Source organism: Colossoma macropomum, unplaced genomic scaffold (genome assembly GCF_904425465.1).
Source record: "Colossoma macropomum unplaced genomic scaffold, Colossoma_macropomum, whole genome shotgun sequence".
Taxonomy (NCBI): domain Eukaryota; kingdom Metazoa; phylum Chordata; class Actinopteri; order Characiformes; family Serrasalmidae; genus Colossoma; species Colossoma macropomum.
In genome coordinates this window covers 24,479,714-24,506,582 of record NW_023494790.1, presented here as the reverse complement: position 1 = coordinate 24,506,582, position 26,869 = coordinate 24,479,714, and the positions used below count along the sequence as shown (strand labels likewise).

General features: G+C 38.6%; 1 protein-coding gene across 1 annotated transcript in view; it reads right to left on the bottom strand.

The window, feature by feature from the left end:
* vwa2 (von Willebrand factor A domain containing 2) overlaps positions 1-26,869 on the bottom strand; it is a 35,991-nt gene that overhangs the window by 4,778 nt on the left and 4,344 nt on the right. The window contains exons 2-13 of the mRNA XM_036572711.1: positions 26,392-26,453; positions 23,080-23,154; positions 19,523-19,656; positions 19,295-19,404; positions 14,044-14,238; positions 12,578-12,729; positions 12,322-12,451; positions 9,159-9,214; positions 8,126-8,233; positions 5,178-5,512; positions 3,404-3,647; positions 1,723-2,274 (exon numbers count right to left, since the gene is read on the bottom strand). Of these exons, the coding sequence (XP_036428604.1) occupies positions 1,723-2,274; positions 3,404-3,647; positions 5,178-5,512; positions 8,126-8,233; positions 9,159-9,214; positions 12,322-12,451; positions 12,578-12,729; positions 14,044-14,238; positions 19,295-19,404; positions 19,523-19,656; positions 23,080-23,154; positions 26,392-26,443 (2,143 nt within the window). The 5' untranslated portion in view covers positions 26,444-26,453. The remainder of the gene's footprint in view (positions 1-1,722; positions 2,275-3,403; positions 3,648-5,177; positions 5,513-8,125; positions 8,234-9,158; positions 9,215-12,321; positions 12,452-12,577; positions 12,730-14,043; positions 14,239-19,294; positions 19,405-19,522; positions 19,657-23,079; positions 23,155-26,391; positions 26,454-26,869) is intronic.

The window sequence follows — 26,869 nt, the reverse complement described above, 5'->3', positions numbered from 1 at the left end:
CACTGTGTTTTGGAACTGAGAAGACCAACTGCTGTAGTTTTGAAAGTGAAATGTTTTCCTGTTCTTGCTTGCTGTTCTTGCTGTTCTAGCATTTCAGCTGTTCAACAGTTTGGGGTCTCTTGTCATATTTTTGGTTTCATAAAGTACCATATGTTTTCATTGGGTGACAGGTCTGGACTGCAGGCAGGCCAGTTTAGCACCATAACTTTTTTACTATAGAGCCATGTTGCTGTAATACATGCAGAATGTGGTTTTACATTGTCTTGCTGAAATAATTAAGGCCCTCCTTGAAAAATACGTTGTCTGAATGGCAACATATGTTGCCGAAACCTGTATACATCATTCAGCATTAATGGTGCCTTCACAGATATGCGAGTCACCCATGCCATTTGCACTAATGCACCTCTATACCATCACTGATGGCTTTTGAACTGAGTGTTGATAACAAGCCTGATGGTCTTTAGCCCAGAGGATGCAGTGTCAATGATTTCCAAAAACAATTTAAAATTTTGATTTGTTGGACCACAGGACACAGTGGTTTTCAGAAGTGATCCTGAGCCCATGCTGTGCTTCCGAGGACAGAATTGTGTCTGTTTTTAATGCAGCCAATATTGGTTTTCAGCCTTGTCCCTTGCATACAGAGATTTCTCCAGATTCTCTGAATCTTGTAATGATATTCTGTACTGTAAATGATGAAAAGCAAACGCTCTTTGCTATTTTACGTTTAGAAACGTTATTCTTAAATTGTTGCACTATTTGCCCACACAGTCTTTCACAGAGTCTTTTCACAGACCCTTCCCCATCTTTACTTCTGAAAGACTCAGCCTCTCTGGGATGCACTTTTTTACCCAGTGATGTTACTGACCTGTTGTCAATCAACCTTCAGGTGTTTTTTTAGCATTATACAACTTTACCATCCTTTTGTTGCCCCATCCCAACTTTTTTGGAACATGTTGCTTTCACCAAATTCAAAATGGGCACATCTTTTTCAAATAAACAATACAATTTCTCAGTTTCAACATTTGATATGTTGTCTTTGTACTATTTCAGAAATAAATATAGGGTTTTAATGATTTGCACATCATTGCATTTTGTTTGCATTCACATTTTGTACAGCATTTTTGGAAATGGGGTTGTAAAAGGTTCTATATAAAACCATTTCATACCTAAATGGTTCTTTGTATAGTGAAGTGGTTCCTTAGATTTTTGGACAATGTGTTGTATATGGTTCTATATAGAACCTTTGTGAAAATGGTTCGATATAGCACCAAAAAGGGTTCGTCTATTGTTACAAGCTTGACATTGTTACAATAGAAGGACCCTTTTTGGTGCTATATTAACCACAAACATCTGATCAGAAATATCTCATGAAAAATGAATAACTTGTACTTGCCATTTTGACTGGACATTAAACAAATGAAGTGTGCACGGTACTGTTCTGTACTATTACAAATTATTATTAATTATTAAAACTACTACTTTCAAGTTAAATTCTCTTGGCGTTTAACAGTTAATTTATTATAGTATCGCAACTTAACACCACAAAATTGACAAGCAGTCCACTGCTTTAACTATTAGACATCAAAACAGATTTTGGGCATCAACAGTGTTGCATTTTTAAATGGTGTAAAAATTAAAAATGAGACAAAAAAGGATGTACATGGTACTGATATGGCAATATTTTCTTCATTTTTTTCCTCCTATATTCTCCTCTCCTCTTACCTGAGCATACCATCTGCACCAGCACGTCCTCAAAGTACTTCAGGTCCTCGTAGAAGGGCACAGTAATCACATGATCCTCAGAGCCGGCGATGCGCAGTAGGCTGTCTCTCTGCACATCTCCTGTTCCAATCACAAACACGGACACCCCATTGTCCCGCAGCTTCTGAGCGGGCACTGCCGCGTCCTCTGCTCCTGTCCCATCCGTTAGCACAACAACAGCCTTGTTGACCCCTGGCCGCGCTCCCTTCCCCACCGTCAGGCTGTGAGAGTGGACATGGAGAAGTGCAGAGCCTGTGGAGCCTTTTCCACCCTGAAAGGATGCATCCCCCACCGCTCTCAGCACGGCCGAGCCCGAGTCATGAGTGTCCAGCTCAAAGACGGAGACGGGCCGTCGGCCATAAATCACCAGGCCCACCTGAGCCACGTCACGGTTAACGTCAAACTGCACAGAGGTGCTGCGCACAAAGTCCTGCAAATGGACAAAGTTGTCTTTGCCCACACTTGCTGAGGCATCCAGAACGAAGATCAGGTCCACCGCCTGCCCCAGACACCCTGTAAGATACAGAGAGATTCAGTCAGAATCAGGACCGGGAATATATTCAGAATCAACTTATTAGCCAAATACATTTGCATGTATGAGGAACTGATGAAACTGGTGCTTATGTAAACATTTAATACAGAATTAAGGGTTTTTTTTATTATTCATCATGAAGGTGGAGAACTGCATCGATGTGATTAAGTCAAAATCATTTCAAGCTATTTTTAAACATAATAAAAAAAGGTCTTGGTTTATTGTTTATTGTAATTGTCATTATATTTATGTATTCAGTGTATTTTTTAGGCTACTTTGGAATCAAACAAAATAACCAAACAGTTATGAAATTTTATGATGCATTAAATAGTTTCTTAAATAATCATAATTGAATTGGTGTCAGCTTAGAGATGTACTGCCCTATACAGAACACAAATAGTAACCAATAATATCAACAAATACAATATACACCAACAAACTGTATTACAAAATATACATATCCACAGTATGCAAACAAAGTCTACAACTTAGTAGTTAGGACCTATATTTGTTTTATGTATTTTTTCCCCACAAAGTCTATATATAACATTTTTGTCGCTTTATGTACTAAAAACAGTCCTAATTCATTTTTTCATGACCATTTTCCAACTTCTCTTTATCTCTTAGAATTAAACAGGCTATTTTTGTTACTGTGCCTTTAAAACTCATGTATGTAAATGAGCTCTGTTGTAACAGGCTGTCCTGAATTAGGTCTCATTCAAAAAGCAGTCCATTTCTAAATATATGTAACCTGGTATTTGGTACATCAGTTGTGTCTTCAAAACAGGCTGTTTTTACAGGTTAGGTTCTATATATGGGCTGTACGGACTGGAGAGTGGATGGTACATTTTGAAACAATGCTTCAATACTACACTAAAATATTTTATTATGTAAAATAATTTAAACCTGGTTTTCCACTATATAGGCCTGTTAATATTAATATAGTAAACAGATCAGGTAGAATGTGACTGTATCAGGCATAAAATGCACAAATAATGTGTGGTACAGAAAGAAAGGAATTATGGTACTATGTGTGCTGTATCATACTGGAGCTGATATTGTTAGCACAGTGTGGAGGGCTGTTTTACAGTGAGGGCAGATGGTCCGTACCCTGGTTGTCCACGCTGCAGATTTTGGCTTTGAGCTCAGGGATTTTTGAGCTCAGCCTGTCAGGATTGCTGTAAGTGATGGTGCGCTGAGGATTTCCTGTGATGTTGTTGATCTCCTCCTTCATTCCCTCCGGCGCCACTCCGATGATGAAAATCTCCCGGTCTCGTGCGTATTTGGCGGGCTCCACTACAGGATCAGCGGACGGTGACCCAGTGATCAGCACTACTACCCTTGGCAGGTCATCCTGAATGTAGGGGTGGGTAATATAGCAAAAATAAAATATCACAATACTTTTATGAAAGTATCACAATAGTGTCTTTGAAATACAGTTTAATGATTATAAAATACATATACGAGTACACCTACACTGCTGTGAAAAAGTATTTGCCTGCCCGCGATTTTTCTATTTTTGCTTTTGTCACATTTAAATATTTCAGATCATTTTCAAATAAGATAAACATGAGTAAACACAAAATGCAACTTCTAAATTATCATTCTATTTATTAAAGATAAAGATTTATTCAAAACTTATATAACCTATGTTAAAAAGTAATTGTCCTCCTAAACCTAGTAACTGGTTGAGCCACCCTCAGCAGCAACAACTGCAATCAAATGTTTGCTATAACTTCAATGAGTCTTTTACATCATCACTGATGAAATTTTGGCCCACTCTTCTTTGCAAAGTTGTTTTAATTCAGCTACACTGGAGGATTTTTGAGCACAAACTGCCCGTTTAAAGTCTTGGCACAGCATCTCAATGGGGTTCAAGTCAGGACTGTGACTCAGCCACTCCAAAACCTTAATTTTGTTTCTTTTGGGTCCTTCAGAGGTGGACAGATTATTGTCCTGCTGCATAACCCAACTGCACTTGAGCTTCAGGTCACAAACTGACAGGCGGACTCATCAGTCCACAGAATATTATTCAAAAAGTCTTGGGGGTTGTCTAGATTTTTGGCAAATGCGAGACAGGCCTTTGTGTTCTTTTAGGCCAGCAGTTGTTTGTGCACTGCAACTCTCCTATGGATGCCATTTTTGCCCAGTGTCTTTCTTATTGTGGAACTGTGTACTTTGACCTTAAATGAGGCAAGTGAGGCCTGTAGTTCTTTAGATGTTTGTCTGGGTTCTTTTGTGACCTTCTGGATGAGTCATCAATGTGCCCTAGATGAAATTTTGGTAGGCCAGCCACTCCTGGGAAGGTTCACCACTGTTCTCACTGTGGTTCACTGGAGTCCCAGAGCCTTAGCAATGGCTTTTTAGATACATATTTGTGGTTATCATATTTCATAGATACTGTCAATCTTGAGGGATCAGCTGCATTATTGACAACATTACTGTGCATAAAAATTAATAACTACTGTGACACAGGTTGGGTCAATATAGTTATGTAAAGTTCTGAAGAGAAAACCAGTCAGAGTCAAAAATGATAAATTATATTAGTGATGCACAATCACAACCAGCCAAGATGCGTAGCAGGCCAATTTTTACTCTAAACACGCAATTAGAAATCTGCCAATTATTTTTTTTTATTTGCAATTTTATGATGTAAATGTGAGTGGGGTATCTGCACTTGTATTGTATTTGAATGCTGGTGCTACATCTATATAAAAATGTCAGTGTAATTATGCATGAGCAATTGTGCTAAACAGCCAGTCTTTCTTTTTAATGTAGAGTGAGCAGAAAAGCCACACAAAAAGTAGAAAAAGCCAAAACAAAGCTTATTGTGACACACTTTATTATGATAATGATATCATATTGCCATAACGTCCAACCCTACCTGAACATCAGCGAATACAGGTGTGCTCTGGAAGCCGTGGCGCGTGACATAACGCAGCGCATTCCCTGTCTTGGCTTCTCCCTTTCGGTACTGAAGAGACTCCACAGCTCGCACCAGCTTTACCGGCTCTCTGTGCTGCCCAACCTGGGCCTCAAGCTTTACATCATTGCTGTACTGAGCCAGGCCAATCTTCACTGGGGTGTCTGAGCTCAGCACAGCCTGCATGAAGCGCTTCAGGAAGGATTTCAAGCGCAGAAAGCCTTCCAGGGTCAGAGCAGTAGAGCTCTCCACCAAGAAAAGCACATCCACAGAGCAGTCTAAAGTCAGCAAAGGAGCTGGAAAAAAGAGAGGATATGGTTAAATGTTGCACTGATTAATGTGACCTTGAGTCTCATGGCTGGTGCAAAAACACAGTGCCACATACTTAGTATACTAAGAGTGTACAGAGAATGCATTTATTTTAGGCTTCAGATCTAGGTTTAAGGATGGGTGATGACAACACTTTCTCTAAAACACTGTAGGTATTGTCAGTATTTCTAGAGCACTGGTCAACTGCATACTTCATAAAGAATGGGAAGCATCTGTAGAGAGCCTGTAAACATCAACCAGTGGTGTCCCACTGTCAAATTAGAACTGCAAAGTAATAAGGAGCTGCTTAGCTATTAGTCCATCATGCCATTATCTTACTTACTTTGTACCATTTTTCAGTAGTTATATGTTGTGGTGGGTTTGTTTCTTTTTAATTTAGCACTGTTGTCCTCAAATCTCAGAAAAACTAAAAATCCCTATCATGTATGAAGATCATCCACAATGTGAGATGGGAGAAATGTTGTCCCTTTCACTTCCTTCTATGAACACACAAAAACACTTGACATTGAGTACAGAATGTTGCAAAAGCAAACAAAAGAGGCTCATCTCTTCCTTCTCAAGCGAAGAAGGTCATGTAGTCTAACTGGGGTCATCAGTGTTTGACAAGACTGGCTGAGGAGATGAGTAAGTCAACACTTCCTGATACACTCTCACAAGCTCTCATCTCACAAGCTCTCATTAGATCAAAGAAATTCTGAGAACCTGCTGAATGCTTCAATCACTGACCCTTATTAACTAAACCTCCCTCATTTACTCTAGCTTTCCATTCACAGATATATTTCACGACTCTAAGGGGACTGTATTCTACATTTTTCCTTCTACCTTCCATTTAAGATGTTTGTGTGTTTTTATGCACTGAAACTAGGTGTAATTAATTTTTTATATGACCATTTTCCAATCTCTCTTTATCACTCACAAGAAATCAGGCTGATTTTTTTACTGTACCTTTATACCGTACTGTGCAACAGTTTTAGGTACCAGAGAAAACTTGATATAAAAAGATGTTTATCGGGGCAGTTAGTGTTTATTTATTCAGAAAAAATTATAAATATAAATAACAGTGATACAAAAAACACTGACTTAAAGAATGCCAGTGTGTTCATTTAACTTTTTCAAACATCTCCTCGTGGCAGCCCAGCAGAGTTGGGACATCAAGGAGAAATTTGAAACAGTGTTTTCTCTTACTAGCTCAAGCTATCAACTAGTTTGCTGAAAACAAGAAATTTTCATAAACTTTCTTACGTTTGTTTGCATTTGTTCTAATGTTACATGCTAGATTTACACTCAAAAACACAGTAAATGTCCAGATAAATGGTTTGCAAATGGACAATTTGCTTGGGTGCCAAAAGGCCACCGCACACTGGATGAAGCATGCTGCACTGCACAGCACTGCATAGCTCCACGTAGTGGATACAGTACAAAGCACATATAAGTGCAGATAGGTGTGACGATGACACAGTCAGAGCACCGATAAATGCCAAGATAAGGTTCATTTTTACACTACTTGTATAGATTTAATTAAATAAAATCTTCAATATCATTTGTCACATTCGGTTTCAGGGTACCTCTCCAAAAACTCACTGCTTTAAGCTGAATGATTCGAGGTGAAAAAAGACAAGCAGCTTTTGTCTGTTTATGTAAAAGACTGACTGCCTTTCTCTGTGTACATTTCAAGCCACAGGTCACCAACAATGACTTTCTGTGTCTTGATATGGATTTAATTTAACATAGTAAAATGGCAAAATGATGAGTGGACGGCTGTGACACGCAGAGTCACTGAACAGCGCTGGGAGTCACTGACCACCATGGCACAGCTTCACTAAGAACAATAATTTTGAAAGTCTGGACATTGCGTGACACGGACTAGCTTATGTGTAGCAGTACTGTCCTTATAATACCTATTTTGAATGAGGCTAACCTACTGTAGACTGAATAGGGGGATAAATGAAAACAGGTGCATATTTGGGTAAGTTTTGAAACTAATATTTTAGTTGCAAACTACATCAAACACTTTGTTTTAAAAATATGTGAGGAAGATTCCTATAATTCCAATAATATGGGCCCTAAAAAGAAAGTGTATGCATGTGCGTGTGTGAGAGAGGTAAAGAGAGAGAAAGCCAGGGGCAGTATTGAAGCATAATATGTACAGGACAATGAGCTAGGTTCAGTTACTTGGCAACAGTGCTGGGTTACAGGGTTTGTTGCGTATCACTGCACAGTGCAATAAGGTGGATGCTGTGGGAGTATTTAGAGATGAGGAATGTGTGGGTTTTCACTCGGAGCAAAATTAGACTGTGCTTTTTACCAGAAGGACACAAAGCCTCAGAGGGGTTGACGAACACTCCAGCCAACCGTGTATGACCCGGCCTGAAATCTGACCCCGACTGTAACTCTAAACCATGCCAACTGAAGTGAACTCAAACTGACACCCACACACACAGTCGAGCCTGACAGCTGCGACCGCACAACGCGACCAACAAACCGCCCAAAGAAAACACATAAACCACAGAGTGGGCAAGAGCCAAAAGCTAGTGATCCATTAGCCAGTGCAGCTATGGAGAGAGCAGCATGCAGCTCACCGCAGTTTGGGTCACTGCCGTAGCCTGCAGGACACTCGCAGCGGTATTTCTCCAGCCCCTCAGACACACACGTCCCACCATTCTGACATGGCTGGGAATCACAAGGATCTAGACAGAGAGAGAGTAATCATTCACACAAACAAAATATTTCATATACAGTCTTAGTCACTATACATTTAAGAGGATAGGAGTGCTCTCTGTCTAGTGTGTTTGAGTTACAGTACTGTGCAGAAGTCAGAGACCACTCTTCATTTAATTCCCAAGTTATTTGTTTCTCAGGAAATATTTCTGAGATCAACTTGCATAAGGAAGGAAAAGTCAAAGGAAAATATGTGGGAAAACAGAAGTTTCCAAAACTGGAGTATAAACAATTATTAAACTAAATAGAGAAAATGGGACTCCTAACAATGATGCAAAAACTGGCAGACCACCAAAACTGTCCCCATCAGATAAACAGCACTTCATCTCTGAGAGAAAGGAGAAAATCAAGCTCCACACTTGCTTCAGATCTGAAAAAATCCACAGGTGTTTCTGTCCATCCTTCTACTGTGAGAAGAAAACTCAACCCAGGAGCTGTTACAGAGTAAAGGAAACACATAAAAAAGAAGAACATTTGCAAATCAAAAAAGAAAGCTGCTGGTGAAAAATGCACTGGTCACTCCAGAATCCAGACCTTGACATGAATGTGTTTGGATTTTATTGAATCATGAGAACCAACCTCTAAGAATGAACTTTGGAGGTGTGTAAAAATATCCCTGTAACATTCTCTAAAAAACTGAAAGCAAAGCTTCTGAAAAAAATAGAAGCAATAGTAAAGGTAAAGAGTTGACACTCTAAATACTAAAAAAAGATATTGTATTTAGTTGTTGAGGCTTCTGTGTAATTTTCTGTTAAACATATGTTTTCTGTTTTTTTTTATTGGTTTGCATTATTGTACTAATGACCATTTTGACCGGAAATTAAATGAAGGGTGGTCTCTGACTTTTGCACATTACTGTAACAGTACTACAATAACAAATACTTCACATCTTACCTGCGCATACTGTTCGGTGGCAGACTGTGGGGAGCTGTTTGTAAGCTTTGGTGTATCTGTATCAAAGTTGATAAAAAAAAAGAATAGGTCATGAATGAAAGTACATCATTACATCATGGTATACACTGGTCTATCCAAGTGATGTTTGATCTTCCCTGTTGCTTTTCAATAAGTGCTGTGACAAAGTAATTGCTCCTGATTTTCTCTTCTTTTGCAAATTTGACACACAAATATGGTTGTGCACTTTTAGCAGCAGCAACTACAACAAAATATCTTTCATGTCACTGTGGAGGAATTTTGGCCCTGTGAAATCTGTGAATTAAATTTGTTTTAATTCAGCCTCATTGGAGGGCTTTTGAGCATGAACTGACCATTTAAGGTTCTGCCACAGCATCTCAATGGGGTTCAAGTAAGGACTCTGACCACTCCAAAACCTTAATTTTGTTTCTTTTTAGCCATTCAGAGGTGGACATGCTCCTGTGCTTTGGATCGCTGTCTTGCTGCATAGCCCAACTGTGCGTGAGCTTCAGATTGTGAACTGATGACTAGACATTGTCCTGCAGGATTTTGTGGTAGAAAGCAGAGTTCATGGATCTCTTAGTTATGGCAAGTCAGGCAGCAAAGCATCTAATGCTGACTGTTGGTATAATGTTCTTATTGTTATTGCTGTATTACCTTTTGGAGGATGTAAAAGCAACCCCTGTCTCCCATCAGTCCAACAAAGCATTATTCCAAAAGGCTTGGGGGTCATCAAGGATTTTTTGCCAAATGTAAGACAAGCCTTTATGCTCCACTTGGTTAGCAGGAGTTTTTGCCTTTAACCCCACTTTACATTGCTGAAAAAAGGTTCTATTTAGTGATGTTTAGATTAACACGGCTGGCAGTAATCAAACCTGGCTGTGTCTATTTTAACTGATCCCAGTTATTAACTAAATTTGGTTAATTGGTTGACTAAATCACTAATTGTGCAATTACTTTTTTTTTTTACACATGGTCAGCTGGTGTCTTTTCTCTTTCAATAAATGAAAAGATCATTAAAAAAATTGTATTTTGCGTTTACTCAGGTGTCTGTGTCTTGTATTAAATTTTGTTTGAAGACCTGAAACAATTAAGTAAGACAAATATGCACAAATAGAGGAAATCTGGAGGGTGTGGGAAGGCAAACACTTTTTTCCCAGCACTGTAAGAAATAACTAAAGCTTTGTTAACATAAAACAGCAATTTTCTAATACCCTGTATATTTTGCAACACCCAGATTCGTGTTCATCATAGCATCTTGGCAACAAGAGTAGGTTTTGCCTAAATAGTTATTTGACACGTTTCTGTTCCTATTGTTAAAGTGGAGTGAAAAGCTTTTGGAGCCAAAAGCAGTTTAACCAGCTGCATTGTTTAGTTGCTGATGAGTAGTGATAACACAACAAAGAAATAAAAGGTGAGGGCATTGGCATTCATTCCCAAAATAGCACTTTCTCAAATATTATAACAAATACTTTGTCATTCCTGTATCAAACGGACCAACAGAAATGGTCCAAAATGACTTTAAATGTCTTTTTTATGCAACATCCACATGGATGGTGAAGACGTGGTCCCACTAGGTTTGACACCTGATGAAAAAAAGTAAATTCCATTCCTGGACAGAAAATGTCCCAGAATCTAAGCATTTTCATATGTTAGCATTTCCTATGAAGGTTAAACTACTACTTTTTACATCCAAACTATTTGTACACAAAGTATGGGTTTGACTGGTTCAAACATCCTCTTAGGGTTGGGACATGTTTAGGTACTAGGCAGCACTGTAATGCAATAACATAAGATTAGGTTCTGTAGCAAAACTGACATTTATCTACATTTGATTTCACTGTGAGCATAGCCACCCATCCACTGAATTTAGAAAAAAAAAGAAACAAAAAGGAAAAAAAAATCAAGCCACTAGGTGAAGTGGCAAACCTGCGTCTAACTAGGCCTGTTACATTTACATCAATTTTTTATAAAGTTACTGTTTCAGAGATACAAGGACAACAAACATTTATATGTGTGAAAAACTATTTACAATGATATTATTCAATGTTTCACATACTGCACTGCACTAAAGCCAATTAAACAGGACTAAAGGTGGTCTCGTTAATTAAATATGCTGTTGGTCATTGTAAAATAGAGACTGTGGAATGTACAAAAGAACTTAACTTAAATCTTAATTGACTCATTAGGAGAGGTTAGGGAGATCATGAATTGTCAGCTGATTCCAGATTGTAATAAATTCTCTGACTGAATGAAACTAATTGATGCCTACAAAGCAGAGAAAAGCTATAAAAAGATATCAAAGCACAGCCAGTTTGCAATTTCCACTGTCTGAAATGTCATAAGGAAAAGGCAGTTAATAGGGAACTGCAGAAGTGAAGGCAAGATCTAGATGACCAAGAAAACTATCAGATAGAACTGCTCATATGCTGGTCAGAAAGGTAAAGCAAAACCTCCATATGACAGCAAAGGATCTGCAGCAAGGTTCAGCTGACAAACCTTTTTTGAGGTGTATTGTTCTACTGTGCAGTGTTTGTTTACACAAACATAATCTCTCTTCAGAAGAAAACCTTAGCTGCAACTTCACCACAAAAGTCAAAAGTATGCAAAACAACACCTATAGAGGCAATGTGGAAAAAGTGCTGCAGGTGAAAAAAAACAGGACAATGATCCAAAACATACCTTAAAATCCACAATGAATTACTTCAAGAAATGCAAGCAGAAGCCTTGGGAATGGCCCAAAGCACAGTACCCTGACTTGAACAACATTAAAAACTGTGGATCGATCTTAAACATGCTGAGCATGCAAGACAACCCAATAATATTGCAGAACTAGAAGTGTTCTGCCATGAAGAGTGGGTTAAAATTCCTAAAACAAGAATAAAAGGACTACTAGCTAGTTACAAAAAGGCGTAGGGTGTTCAAACTTTTGCACATGCCATAACTACTATTTATTTATTTACTTTCACAGTTAATCAAATAAAAAAAAGTTACTGTTTATTAACATTTGCAGAAAGACAAAGCGAAGACAAAGAAAAAATGCTCATCTGAATTAAAAACAAAACTAGGTATTTCCAAACATTTGACAGCAGTGTATACATTTAGACAGTTTTTTGGAGCACAGTGATAGATGAACTGCACTTGCCTGTAATATGGACATAAGGAGGTGTATGGTGAAAATCCTTTAGATCCCTTCCAGCACATAAAGTTTCCCTGCAGCTGTTTGACAGTCTCCAGGGTTTTTCGCACACATGAATAAGACTCCACCGTACACCCTGTGGACACATGCACAAATCAACAACTAGCAGGAAGCACTAACTGCCGTACTGACAGCAAGAGTGGAGAGTGTGGAGAGGACAGCCCATCACTCAACAGCCACAGCCTGAGGGCTGAGAACGTACCTGCCGGGATGGCCGTGCAGATGGAGGAGGAGGAGGAGGAGGAGGATGAGGAGAGCGAAGTGAGCAGCCCGTTCACAGCATCACTGAAATGCTCTGCAAAAAACACATGACTCTCCACAGGAAGACTGGCCAGAGAGTGGAGCTCCTCCCACCTGACACAGGAAGAAAAGATGACAAAGCAACAGGCAATCAGTCACCTCCTATGGGAGTATTTGTGGCTATGATTTAGAATCAAGCAGCAGGCGACCCAGTGGCAGATAAGTGACACATCAGTTGTTTTGGCTTGTAGTTGGACAACAAGAAGTAGTCAATCTGAGGTCAGTCTAATAAAGCAGGTTTAACTTACACTGGCCTTCTGACTGAGTTTCAGCTTTACAAAACCTTATAAACACAGATGCACTTAACTTATTTTAGAACAGCAGTTAACAACTTTCTCTGCTAATACAGGTTAAGATTCTCAAGCTGTGATTGATGCTCATGCGCGTGCACATGAAAGTACAACGTTTATGATAAACAGCCAACCACATGAAATGAGGAAGCGTCAATATAAGGAATTCATATTAACTAAATATGTAGAAATATGTATAGCAGTAAAAAAACAACACTGTTGGCGCTGCCACCAAGATTAGATTGAACTAAGCTTAATGTTAGCTGGGTAAGCAAGAAATACTCCATTGTGAGACAGACTCTTGGATCGAGACTGCTGAGAAGGTTATCTGTAATAGAAACTGTAACTTATTAGAAGCCCAAATAAGCATTCTAATATCAGCATTGCATAAATTAGGGCATCTGGGATTATGAACAGAGCTGCGGAACTATAAAGACAGAAAAACAATATTAAACATGTCATAATAAAATTAATATCCAAAATATCAAGTACTCAAAATGATCAAATTAACAGCCGGATAATTTCACCAAAAGTATATAGATACACTAGTGTTCAAATGTTGAGATTATTAAAAACTGTTATACTGGCAATAATAACTTAATAATAACAATGATTTAAATGTTAGAAACCAAAGAAACCAAACGAAAAGCGATGGTTTATTGATATAAAAATATAAAGGATTTGGGGGAATAACAAGAAATTATGACATTAAAAAATAAACACATAAATGTTTGATCAGCAAGAAATAATCACCACTTTTTGAATATGAGGCGTTCTGGATATTCATTTTATAATAAGTTCAGGTCATTTCAGTTTATTATATGTTATATAGCTTGCTCAGTTATTTTAGAATCATACTGGAATCATTCTAGATATATATCTCCAACAAAATTTGACTAAGAAAAAATATATCTGCAACCAAAACTTCTTGTTCTTCCCTATATGAGTATACCCTTTCATCTCTAGTTTTTAATATTTAATACATCATTCAAGTTTCATCATTCAGGCTTTTGACTGGTAGTATAAAGTGAAAAGAAATCTGTGTGTTGTGAAAAATACACCTCGCTGAAGGTGATACCTGGGATATCGGAGGCCCACGGCAAACAGCAAGACTCCAGACTGCTTGAGCTCAGAGGCAGCCAGCTGCACAGCACCCTGGGACTTTCCATCAGTCAGCAGGATGACGATGCGAGGCACGGTGGAATTCCCTCTGCCAGGAAACCCCTTCCTCAACACATACTTCAAAACTAGACCGGTCTGGGTGCTCCCTCCTCTGAGGATGAAAGAGAGAGAGAGCGAGTTAGCTTCAAATGGTTCTAATAGGTAACATGTATGGAGGCCCTTAAATGGCGCAGTAACAAAAACATAAATCATAAAGCCTGTTTAATTCTAAGCCATAAAGACAGGCCAGAAAACAGTCATGCAAAAAAATAATTCTGACTGTTTTAGGTACACAAACACTCTAGGAATTCAAGAGAAAAAATGAAAGAAAAATGTTTATGGCCCTTTAAATGCTTCTATCCTGTGAGTCAGTGTGCCTGTGCAGTTTTTCGGCACAAGGTTTTGCAGTGTGCAGTGTGAACATCTACAGAATCATCTCTCTTAAATTGGTGGGGGGGGATAACAACCACTTAATAAAAAGGCAGTGGGAAGCAGGGATTATGTGTGCCTGTGATGGTATCTACTGAGCATTGCTAAACTAATCTTCTATTAATTCAGTGGTCTCAGGCCTTGAGCTAATAGCCCTCTGAGGCTTTTTGTTCACTTTAACATACAGTGCTTTCATTGCCGTCCACCAAATGCCATTCCAACCCTTTACTTTCTCAAGTTCCATTGGGCTGAATCACCTCTCTAATTGAACTCAGAAATTGGTGCTTCTTAATCCTGGTCCTGAAGTACACCTGGCATGCACATTTTAGTGTTTTTCCTGCTCAAACACACCTGAATCATTTAACATGCTAATTAACAAACCAGCACTGGGTTAAACAAGAGCAGGGAAACACTGACCTATGCATAATTGAGAATTGATGGACTAAAGCAGGGGTGTCAAACTTAACCACTGAGGGCTATATTAAAAAATCTCAACAAATCCGTGGACCAGCTGTGTTTTTCTTTTATTTTTACCTAACATTTTGCCATTACCCCAACTGGCCATTGTTTACTCAAAAATGCAAAAACTGCAACAGCGAAATAGGCACTGAATACTTGAACTATTCAAAAATCATTTTTAATAAAAATACATTGTTTTTACATAAAACAACAGGCTACATTGGCTACTGTAAACCTATATAAATGTCCCCAGGTTTTTTTTTTTTGCTTGAACTAGACACTAGTCATCTTTTCTTTTTGTGTAATGGCTGGCCTATAGATTGTTGTTGGAGAAAAGGTGCTAGAACGCACATTATGTGGCAGTGCATGCTGGGGACTGAAGTGCAGCTCAGGTTGAAACAGGCTGATAATAATAGAAAATCAAAATAATTTTGCAGGCTGAATGGGGCTGTGCCACAGGCCTGACTGGGCCCACAGTCCTTGCGTTTGACACATGGGGTCTAAAGCATCTCAAAACATTAAAGGGTAATTCCACCAATTTTTCAAAATTTCTGCATAATTCAGTCATTGAGATGTAAACAAAGTATTTTAGGGTGCTTTTATGTTAAATACTTAATTCTAGAGAAATTTACCAACTTAGATTTCTTTACAGTGGTGATGGGAACCAGGGGTCGCAATGTCACAGTGGGAACATTGCCATTTTATTTACTATCCAAAATGACCAGTCAATGTATGCACACGTTTTGGGTTTTTATATGTAATGTTGATAATAGTAAACGTCTGTTAAATCTGAAAAAAATAACTTGGGGTCATTTTTTGCCATACCACTCCCTCTATGTGAGTTTAAAAAAATATGTTGTAGGAAAAAACCTTATTGTTATTATTATTATTATTAGTAGTAGTAGTAATAATAATAACAATAAATTCTTTTTACATGGCACCATTTCATAACAGCATCAACTCAAGGCACTTTATAGAAAATTAAACGAATGAAATAACTTATAACCAGCTTTCAGAGCCACTAAACTTTTCTGACATCTGGTTCTTATCACCACCACTATAAGCAATTCTGACTCAGTAAGTTTCTCTCAAATCAAGCATTTCACATCAAACGACTTTGAATGACAGTTGACATCTTAATGACTTAATTATGCAGAATGTTTGAGAAACTGGTTTTATTGAGTGGAATAAAATCTGATTTAACAACATGTGCTGACAGTGCTCCTCTATGGCACTCTATTCCACGATCTCTTCCTTCCTGCAGCTGGTTTACGGATTTCGTCAGGGGGAAAGCAGGCACACTGCCAGCCGGGATCCTAGAGCTGCAGTTGTTCAGTGGGGCCGACGAGTGCTGATATCTTTACAGGGTGGATCCGAAATGGTAATTTCACACCCCGTCAAGGGCAAATGGTGTGTTCTGACTGCTGTGGGAACAGGCCAGCTGTCTGGGTTGAGGAGGGGTGTAAATCCGTTAGCAGACGTTAGCTAACAGAGCAGTCATTACAGAGCACAGCAGCCACATCAAGATACACACATTAACTCCACCATAAAACCTAATCAAATATCAAACATGCACACTCACATCATGTAAACACAAAGGAAAAATGTGTGGCTCACTATAATATCGTTCTGATCTCCTGAGACTTACAGTAGCTTCTCTTTTCATTTTAGGATCATCTAGGGTTCATTTAAGGCCCACTTTTTTCTTCTAATAACTCCTTAGAAGCATTAAGCAGAAACTAAATTCTGAGTCATACCTGAGATCATAATTTCAGCAATGTCATGAGTAATACGCTATCAAGAAAAAAAGGTACTGTGCATGTTCATCAAGGTACAAACAAAGCAAATGTACCCTTTAAGGTACAACAGTGGTTTTAAGGTCCAGTTGTGTTTTTCTCAGGTACATATTTGTACATTTTCATGATCAAATGTTTTAAAACAGAGCAAAAAATAAAAAGCCTGGAGACAAGAAAGGTTGTGTGGAGTCAATACAACTTCAAAACTATTCAACGGAATATGGTACAATTATTTTTTGTAACTAAAGGTACTGAAGACATACCCTTGAGGACACCTCCCCAGTGACAGTTGAGCACTGTTATTCTCTGAGAGTGTACAGGAGATCATATTTCAGTCTCTTTTATGTCTAGATCAGTGGTTCAAAAACTGGACCAAAACTGGGAACTGTTGGTCTAGATCAGTTCAAGGACAACAAGGAGATATGTCCAAGATTTTTGTGAGAAAGGAGTTTGCTCTGGATCATCACTTGAGCAATATATGACAAATATCTGCACACACAGGAGAAACAGGCAAAGCTTTACTTTACAGCTTGTGACATGAATAAAACAGTATCACTATCAATGCTTAACCTGCTCAGAGGTGTGGATGCTCCCAATGCCTACACTGTAGAAAATTAAAAGTCAGGAAAAAAATAAGACAACTAACTTCATAGCTTTATGTAGTAGGCAGTCGTATGAACAACCCCAGTCAAATTACGTTTTCTTGATTTCCCTAAGTGAACACATAATAACACATACTCTACATAGAACAAATATAAAAATGGAAATGTTCTTTATCATTATTATTATTATTATTATTATTATTATTTCTTTATTTTTTTTTATTATTGGAAAAAAAAATGAAAACAAAACATGTGCCATAAGATTTGCACAGGCCACACATTCTGTTTTTTCCCCTCAACATGTAAAATTCCACAGATAAACAGTGAATTAAACTGTCCAAAAGTTTGTAATCTGATTTCTTTACTTTCTGTTGAAAAGTTCTCTTAACTCACATTTGTAGTACTTCTCAGTTAGGTAAACAATACAGCATTTTGTAATGGGCTAAATAAAATGGTCGTAACAAATTATGAGGACGTGTTGGTGGAGCACAGCCTATTAGTGAAAAAGCTTGCATTATAAGACTATTCAATCAGCTGTGACATGAGTGAAACTCCACTGACCACAGAGCAGCTGTGGTTGCCCACAGACTTATCAGCCACTGCTCGCTCTACACGAGATGCTACACCACACAGAGTGACTGTGGCTTCCGAGATGTACAAGCAAATCACCACAAAAACTAGTTTTAATGTTGAGCTTAGTAGTTACTAAATGTTTACACCTCACCCTGAGCAGGTGTTGAAGAAACTGATGGAAACCTCATAGACAACAAAAAAAGGTTAACTAAATTAAAAATACTAAATGCTATACACTGTGATTTTACTTACAGCTCTAATCATCATCCTGGTTTTAAAGGTACAGTGTGTAAGATTTAGGAGGCTCTATTAGCAGAAATGAAATATAGTATACAAAACCATGTTTTCATTAGTGTGTAATCACCTGTGACTGCAAATCATTGTGTTTTCAATAGCTTAGAATGAGCCCTTCATATCTAGAGAGAACTAGATCTTTTGGTGCTATATAGAACCCTTTTCAAAAAGAGAACAAGAACTATTTAAGGATGCAAAGAATACTTTAATCATACAGAGGGTTCTTTGAGTACTCATGGTTCTTTATAGAACCTTTTAACCATAGCACCCTGGAAGAATCATCATTTTTAAAAGTGTAGTTGTATAGTAGCTTTGGAGTGTAAATACATAGAAACTACTAAGCTCAAAGATAAAACTACTTTCTACAGTGCAACCCAATGTCATTTAGTAATGCACAAACCTGAACTTATGCTACAACTAGCCTATGTTTAAACATACATACAGATGTGTACCTGGCCTCAAGAGTGCAACATGGCCATAGCTATTACGCGAGAACATGTAAGTGTTAATGAGGTCAAAACTTGTTTTCTATTTAGGCTTCTATAAATAGTTAAATAATGAAGTAAATACAAATAGACAATGCAACTTCTGTTAAAGCAGTTTATATGAGAGTAATAGCAGTTAATGGAAAAATGGACGTTAATGAACAAAATATATATAAACATATATATAAACATGTTGCTGAAAAGCTATCGCGCTAACCACTACACCACATGTGTAAAAAAAGGCCTTAAATCGATTGCTTGTAAACCTTCCACAATTTTGTCTAGGATAGTGCTTCTTAATCCTGCTCCTGGCTCCCCAAGCACTGGAGAATCTCAACCATTCCCTGCTTCAATACACCTGATCCAGCTCATCAACCGATTATCATGCCCTTCAGAGTGTTTTGGGGGAGAGAATAGCTGAAATTGTGCAGAGGACATGGTTTCAAGAAACAGGATTTGGCTCTAGGAGATGTAGAAGGTGTTTGGGCTAACTATTTGAAACTGTGAAATGGCATAAAATGCTGGTGTACCTGTAGTGTATTTTCTTGATGCGCTTCTTCAGGTCTTCTCTGCTGCTGTAGGAGTCCAGAGAGATCTCCAGTCTGGGAGTGGAGCCAAACTGAATGACTCCTACTCTCACCTGACGAACACACGAGACGGTTTACAAAGTGCATGGACCTGGCTCACACAGCAATTTTAAATCTGTTGCTGAAGCACTGTGGACTCTTTAGTCTGATAGCGTGTTCATATTTGCTGACCTTGTTAGGGCCGATGTCCAGAGCTTCACACAGTTTCAGAACGCAATGCCTGGACCTCTCAAACCCGCCCTTTCCAACACTGTAGGAGCCATCCATCACAAAGAGCACATCCATAACTGCAGAACACTTCATCACTGTCCACATACACAAACAAAAAATAAACAAAATCAGCAACCGTCAAACATAAAAATAGCCAGCATTCATGTTTATATTACGATACTGCTTAATTATATTATTATGCGTAATAAAATGGTAAAGTTATTAATTGTTAAAAACACATTTTTGCTGGTCCGATTTTCCAAAGTCAATTCCTTTTGATTAAAAGTTAATATTCGGCAGCAGAACCCACTGAACTTAAGCGCAGTCCTTTAGAAAGTGAGGCTAGAAAGGCTACTTATCAGCATGTTATCAAACTGATGTAAATCTATGTATTTTTTTCTTTTTACAGTTGTATGGAAAAAATGTAACACCCTGGGTATGTCGTCCTGTGGGGTAGTAAAGTGAGTAGTTTGAGCATGAAAGCCTACTTTTAGATTCATCTTAAGTGAAGTGCTTCAATTAAAAAGAGCTTATTTTAAAGCTTAGTAGTTTGCTAAAGAAGATGCTCAAGATTTCAATATCAGTATTATAAAAGCACAAGTGGTATTGTGACATATCTAGTTATGAGGACCACAATGGAAATAAGCTCTAGGTCTTTATGTGTTTAATGGCTGTAGCACAGTGTTAAATGTATTTTAACAAACAAATTCACACATTCATTCATTTTGTTCTAGTCTGCTACACACTACAACTACAGTAGGAGGATGGAAACTCTACAATCTACCTGGAGCATGATTTTTCCTGGAAGCAATGATGACTATTGCAAAACAACTAGCCTGAATCTGACACGTGTAAGCAGCTCAACAGTGGCTTGTGGCGTGTCCGAGCTTACTTCTCCACCAGAGACATACACTTATACACACACATACACACATTCACAGACACAAACAAGTTTGCGCTAGTCAGAAAGCTAAATTATACTGTGTAACTGTCAGGTTAGAACAGGCGGCCTGTAATAAAGAGGGTGATTAAACAGGAACAGCACAGCAGCATCTGTGAAAACACACATGCACACAAGTATGCATATGTGTGCACAAACACACACAGACACAAAACATTTGGACTGAGAGACAACTAATTATTATTTTCAGGTTGGAGAAGTGACCTTTCTTAAAATAATCTTAAAAAAATAAAATCACAGCATGGGTTTAACAACAGATGGGAATATTTGTGCTGTGTTCTGCTTGGCTAAAAAATGATTTTATTATTGACATCCCTAAAGCTCCAACTTTGTACTTGTGGTTGACACAAATATTTAACATTCTTCCATTAGAGAAACAAATTTTGGGAAGTCTGGTCTCCATTCTGGGATCTAGTGGAAATGGCCAGTTCAAATTTATGAATAATCATTGTTATAATATTGTGCATTGTCACTGTCACAAAATGTACTATACATATATTTTGTGTATACAGCTGATATGGATGTATATACACCAATCAGGCATAACATTATGACCTTGTTTCTACGCTCATTGTCCATTTTAGCAGCTCCACTTATATAGGTGCACTTTGTAGTTCTACAATTACAGACTGTAGTCCATCTGTTTCTCTACATACTTTGCTAGCCCCCTTTTACCCTGTTCTTCAGTGGTTAGGACCCCCGTGGACCCTCAAAGAGCAGGTACTGTTTGGGTGGTGGATCATTCTCAGCACTGCAGTAACACTGACGTGGTGGTGGAGTATTAGTGTGTGTTGTGCTGGTACGAGTGGATCAGACACAGCAGTGCTGCTGGAGTTGTTAAATACTGTGTCCACTCACTGTCCACTCTATTAGATACTCCTACCTTGTCAGTCCACCTTGTAGATGAAAAGTCAGAGACGATAGCTCATCTGCTGCTGCACAGTTTGTGTTGGTCATCCTCTAGTCCTTCATCAGTGGTCACAAGACGCTGCCCACAGGACGCTGTTGGCTGGATATTTTTGGTTGGTGGACTATTCTCAGTCCAGCAGTGACACTGAGGTGTTTAAAAACTCCAGCAGCACTGCTGTGACCAGCACAACAAACACTAACACACCACCACCACGTCAGTGTTACTGCAGTGCTGAGAATGATCCACCACCCAAAAAGTACCTGCTCTGTGAGAGTCCATGGGAGTCCTGACCACTGAAGAACAGGCTAAAAGGGGGCTAACAAAGTATGCAGAGAAACAGATGGACTACAGTCTGTAATTGTAGAACTACGAAGTGCACCTATACAGTAAGTGGAGCTGCTAAAATGGACAATGAGCGTAGAAACAAGGAGGTGGTCATAATGTTATGCCTGATCAGTGTATGTATGTGAATGCTTTGAGGCACAATTTTTGGTTTTAAGAGTGTAAATTCACAAAAAAAATAAAACTTACATTCATATACAGTTTAAATTTAAATTAAAAAATACTTTAAATAAAAAAATCAAATAAACAAAATAATAACTGTGTAATGTGCAAAAGTTTGGACAGCCTTCCAGTTTTACAGTCTCTGAACTTAACTTGTTAGACTCATAAGAACTGGTTAGGCAGGTCAGGAATTGTGATAAGGAATAGTCGGCTGATGACAATTCCAGAACATAATAAATTCTCTGACTCTTCAAACCTGTTGTCAACACTCAACGACCATGGGCTTTTCTAAACAAGCAACACAGAATGCTGACACAGCTGACACAGAATGGTGGTGCATCGTTAGGAATGATTTAAGAAAAAAGGAGCAGCATTTGATGAAAAGAACTCCTTGCCAACTGTTAAGCAGGGATGTGGATCTATGATGCTGTGGGGTTGTGTGGCAGCCCATGACCCAGGAAACATTAATTAAAGCACAATTAAAGCTGAAGAGGAGAGCTTCTACAACATGCTATTTTTTCAAAATACTTTAAAATCCTATATGGACTTTGGAAATAGTCCTCACGCTTCCCTGACTTGAACATCATTAACAACCTGTGGGCTGATTTTAAACATGCTGGGCATGCAAGACAGCCCAACAGTACTACAGAAACAGAAGGGTTCTGTAAAAGGGTGAAAATTCTTAAAACAAGAACAGAAAGACTCCCAGCTTGCTACAAAAAGTGTGTGATATCTGACAAGCAGGCATTACTAAGTACTGACTTACTATGGTGTCCAAACTTTTGCACATGTTACAATTACTATTTTAGCTTTGTTTCTATTATTAAGTGAACCAATAATAAGGTAAATGTGCATTAATGTCTGAATAAAATGTTATTGTGTAAAATACTTTGCTGCTGAGGTGTATTTATTTCTTTTCACAAAAAAAAAACATTTAGCCAGGGGTGCCAAAACTTTTGCATACAACTTTATATGATAAATTATGCAGTCCTGAAGACTGTCACTAGGACCCTTGAACTGCTTAGATGCTTTAAGCCATATTGCATAACACATATGTGCTTCCCTTTTACTATACTGCTACTTCTAAGTCAGAATTTAGTGCTGTTGTGGTGATTTTCTGAGTGCTAAGCAGCACATACTCACTTTTCCCTGCAGTATTGATCTTCAGGATCGTTTCATGACCAGTCTGGATCTCCTGCACAGCCAAACCACAGCCCACTGGAGAAAAAGAAGACAGCACCTTTCAGATCACAGCCCTGATGATTATCTACTTACAGTTCTTGAATGGTTCTTAATGAATGAGTTGCATCAATAGGAATATGAGAGTAAAAGGCTATGGAGTGACCATTACATGGTATAATGGGGCTATTAGAGATAAGAACATGGATATTATTCTGTAACCTGCAAAGTTAACGACAGGGAACATGTGTGAAATGACAACCCCCTTATTTGAGTGCTATTTAGGGTTAGCTGAGCTGACCCTGGCCTTAGGCACGACTCTGTATGGCACTCTCTCTCCCTGTGTAGAACTCCTGGTGCTCAGCTTTTTTGGAGGGATAATTTAGAGCCATCGGCATTCCAGCAACGCCCACTGAACGTGCAGAGAACAGTTACCCTCGCCTCCAAAGGGGCTGCTTTCTCACCGCTTGACTGAGCACGGCCCGGTGCGATGCTCTCCCTCTCTCTCACACACGCACACACACACACACACACACACACACACACATACACATACACACACACAATGGCTGATTGAGTGGAAGGAGGTCACGTGAACAGCTGAGAGGGGACAGCCCTGACTCCCAGTGCCCTCTCAGAGCAGGGTCAAATACGCAGCACTGAGTGCTCCTGACTCACCCTCTTTTTCAGCTGCCTAATTCTGTGAAATCCTGCCATTAATTATTTTTGTAATTTTCCTTTAGTACTGAAGAAATAATTTTGACAGAAAGCATTCAGTTCAAACATAGTATGTACATATAGTTAAATAGTACATTTTGTGTATACTGTTCAAAAGTCAGAGACTCGACCCCTTCATTTATATAATGATGGGGTCAAGACTGGACTAATTAAGGGTCATAATGGTGTTGATACACCATTATCATTCTGTATACCAAGTGCAAGCTAGTTGTAGGCTTCTAAGGGGAATATAGGGTTAAAATGCTAAAATTATCCAATGTGTTACACATGAAATGTGTTACCCAGTAAAGATGACATAATGAACTTGAAGGAATGTCCTCTCTTTTCTTAGTTTCTCCATGAGCTATTCAAGATGTTAGTCCCTATTGAATATTCATATACATATGTTCTGATGAAACTCTATAAGGAATCTTCAATGTACATGAAATGTATCCACAATAACAAAATGTCTCTGCTGCAGTGGAGAGCTATGATGAGCAGCAGCACTCTCCATGGTGATGTGCCTCAACTAGAGAAAACTGCAGAAGCCCCTGAGGGAGCAAAGGGCTCAGACCCCCACAGGGCAAAATTATGAGGTCATAAAAGCTCCTGAATAGTTTTTAATTCCATTTATGTGGAGGGGGAAGCAATATGACAGCAGTTTTCTTTTTTTTTTTAAATCCTGTCATTCCAGAGCCTCTTTGCACCATTACCCCTGACTCCCTCACAACACCTCATAGGAGTATTTAAATACAAGCAAAACAAACAAACTATGATCAAAGATTAACTACAGTGAGGAACTGCTCCACTGAGACAGCAAGAGGAACCATCTTCATAGACATCTTTGTAACCCATCCACTTTCATCTGCCACTGAATTCTCTCAGTAAGCACACGTCAACCATCATCTATTCTAAAGTTTGTGACAATTTTCATCTGATTTACAATGATCCCAAAGTGCTCATGAATTCCTTGTCCAAACTTCAAAACACCATATGCATCAGCACAACCATGCAGGGGTGTAGTTCAGGAACAGATGTCTGAAGCAGTGAAAACAGAGAAAGAAGAAGCATAATGGATAGTAAAAAGAATTCTGTTTTTAGTCATCTCTGTACGGTTCTGCATAGCCGGTATGTACCATCTAATCCCTGCTTAGTGACAAATGGGCTTATATGAGCAGAAGGGCACTGGAGCCATGACTGAGACCCCTCTTGTAACCTGCAGGAAATTCGTAAATCCTAAACCAGGAGGTCTTTTCATAACCCATTTTGAGCTGTCTAAAGAAGCTCTGCCTCTCAGCCACTCCCTTGCTTTAATTTATGGTGTGTGTCCAATGTGTGTGGAGGAAACAGCAGCCTGACATCTTAATTCAGTGGTGCCACGTCTGTCAGACCCCAGCAGCCAGGAAGTTCTAAGATATTACAGAAAAGACAGGCACAGACCAAGCCTATACAGTCATATGTGAAGTTTGAACACCCCTGTCAAATTACATGTTCTGTTGATTTTCTAAGTAAAAATAAGTACACATGCTCCATAGGGAACAAACTTAAACCTGAGCAAATTTTAGGGCACAATGTATTCTTCTTCTTATATTATCATCATTATTATCATTATCATCATCAATATTATTATTATTATTATTATTATTATTATTATTATAGTTTAGCATATTGGAAAATATAAAGCAATAAAAATGAAAATGTAACTTAACATTTAAAATAACTTAAACTTAACTTAAAATAACTCTTGCACAGGCCACATTTTATGTTCAATTCGAAAAATCAACATTTGACTGGGGCAAACTTTTGCATATGACTGTATAGGCTTTACTCTCAATAGAATGAAGGGCTAAGTAACTGAGTGTTGAAGTATAACAGTTTGTTCAAGTACAATAAATATAATAACCATATAATAAGAAGAAACACCACTAAAGCATCCAGGAGAAGAACCAATTCACACTAATTCTGTCCTGTAGTCTAGCCACTAAGGCCATTCCCTGAAGTCAAATGCTTATGCTGTGACTGTATTATTGTGGTTGGACAATAAAATTACACTGCAAACCCCAATGTCTGGAACCAGACTGTTATAGGGAGAATATTAGCAACAACATATTTTTCAAGCTCATCTATCAAACTAAAGACATTCAGGAACAATTCTAGAATAAACCACTGTGGTACTCTCGACAGGCAGTCACACAGCTGAGCTCCAGCTCTAGGCTTACACTGCAGAGCCCTTATCACCATTCACATAGTTCACATAGATTCTTTCGTTTAATACTCCTATTAACTGGTGACAGACTGCACTGAAAGGTAACTAAAATGCACCCATAACGTTTGATAGCTTTGATAGCTTGATAATATCTCAGACTGTTTAAGAACTAATTCCCATACTTACTCTACTAACTCTTCAGCCTTCTTTCTAGCTCTCTGTTGTGAACCCAATATGTTACCTTGCATCCATTTTGGTCTATAAGCAATGTTTTTGAAACAAGAATGTTCTGAAATGACTCCCAAGTGAGTTAATAAGGCTCTACTATATGTGAAGCTCACTTTCTTTCTTACCTTGAGTGAGAAGGATGGCTGCAAGGAGTTTTAGCTGGCTGCTGAAGAACATCTCTGAGGACCTAAAATAAGGAGCAGACATATTACTTAAAATGGAGGCGAGATTCTTTGAGGATCCAACCCAATCTCTGAGGAGGCCAACCAGCAGATCTGAAGTGGTGACCATGAAAAAGGCCCAGAGAGCACTAACAAGGGCTAGAGCAGCTGTGAAAGACTATGAAGGACTGGAGAGGAGTGGGAGGGAAACCCTTTTTGGAATTTAACAACATGGACAATGAGTTAGCTGCACTTGGCAACTTACAGTAAAAGCAACTGGACTTTAAGGGGTTCAGGCCAGAATAACAAAAGGCCAATTTACAGCATTTCAACAGTCAGGACATTTTTGGGGCCACTGCTAATGTGAAGAATCAAGTTTTTACTGAACATTCTGATGATTAATCGAGTGATTGCAGTTATAATGTAGATTTCACAATAGAGA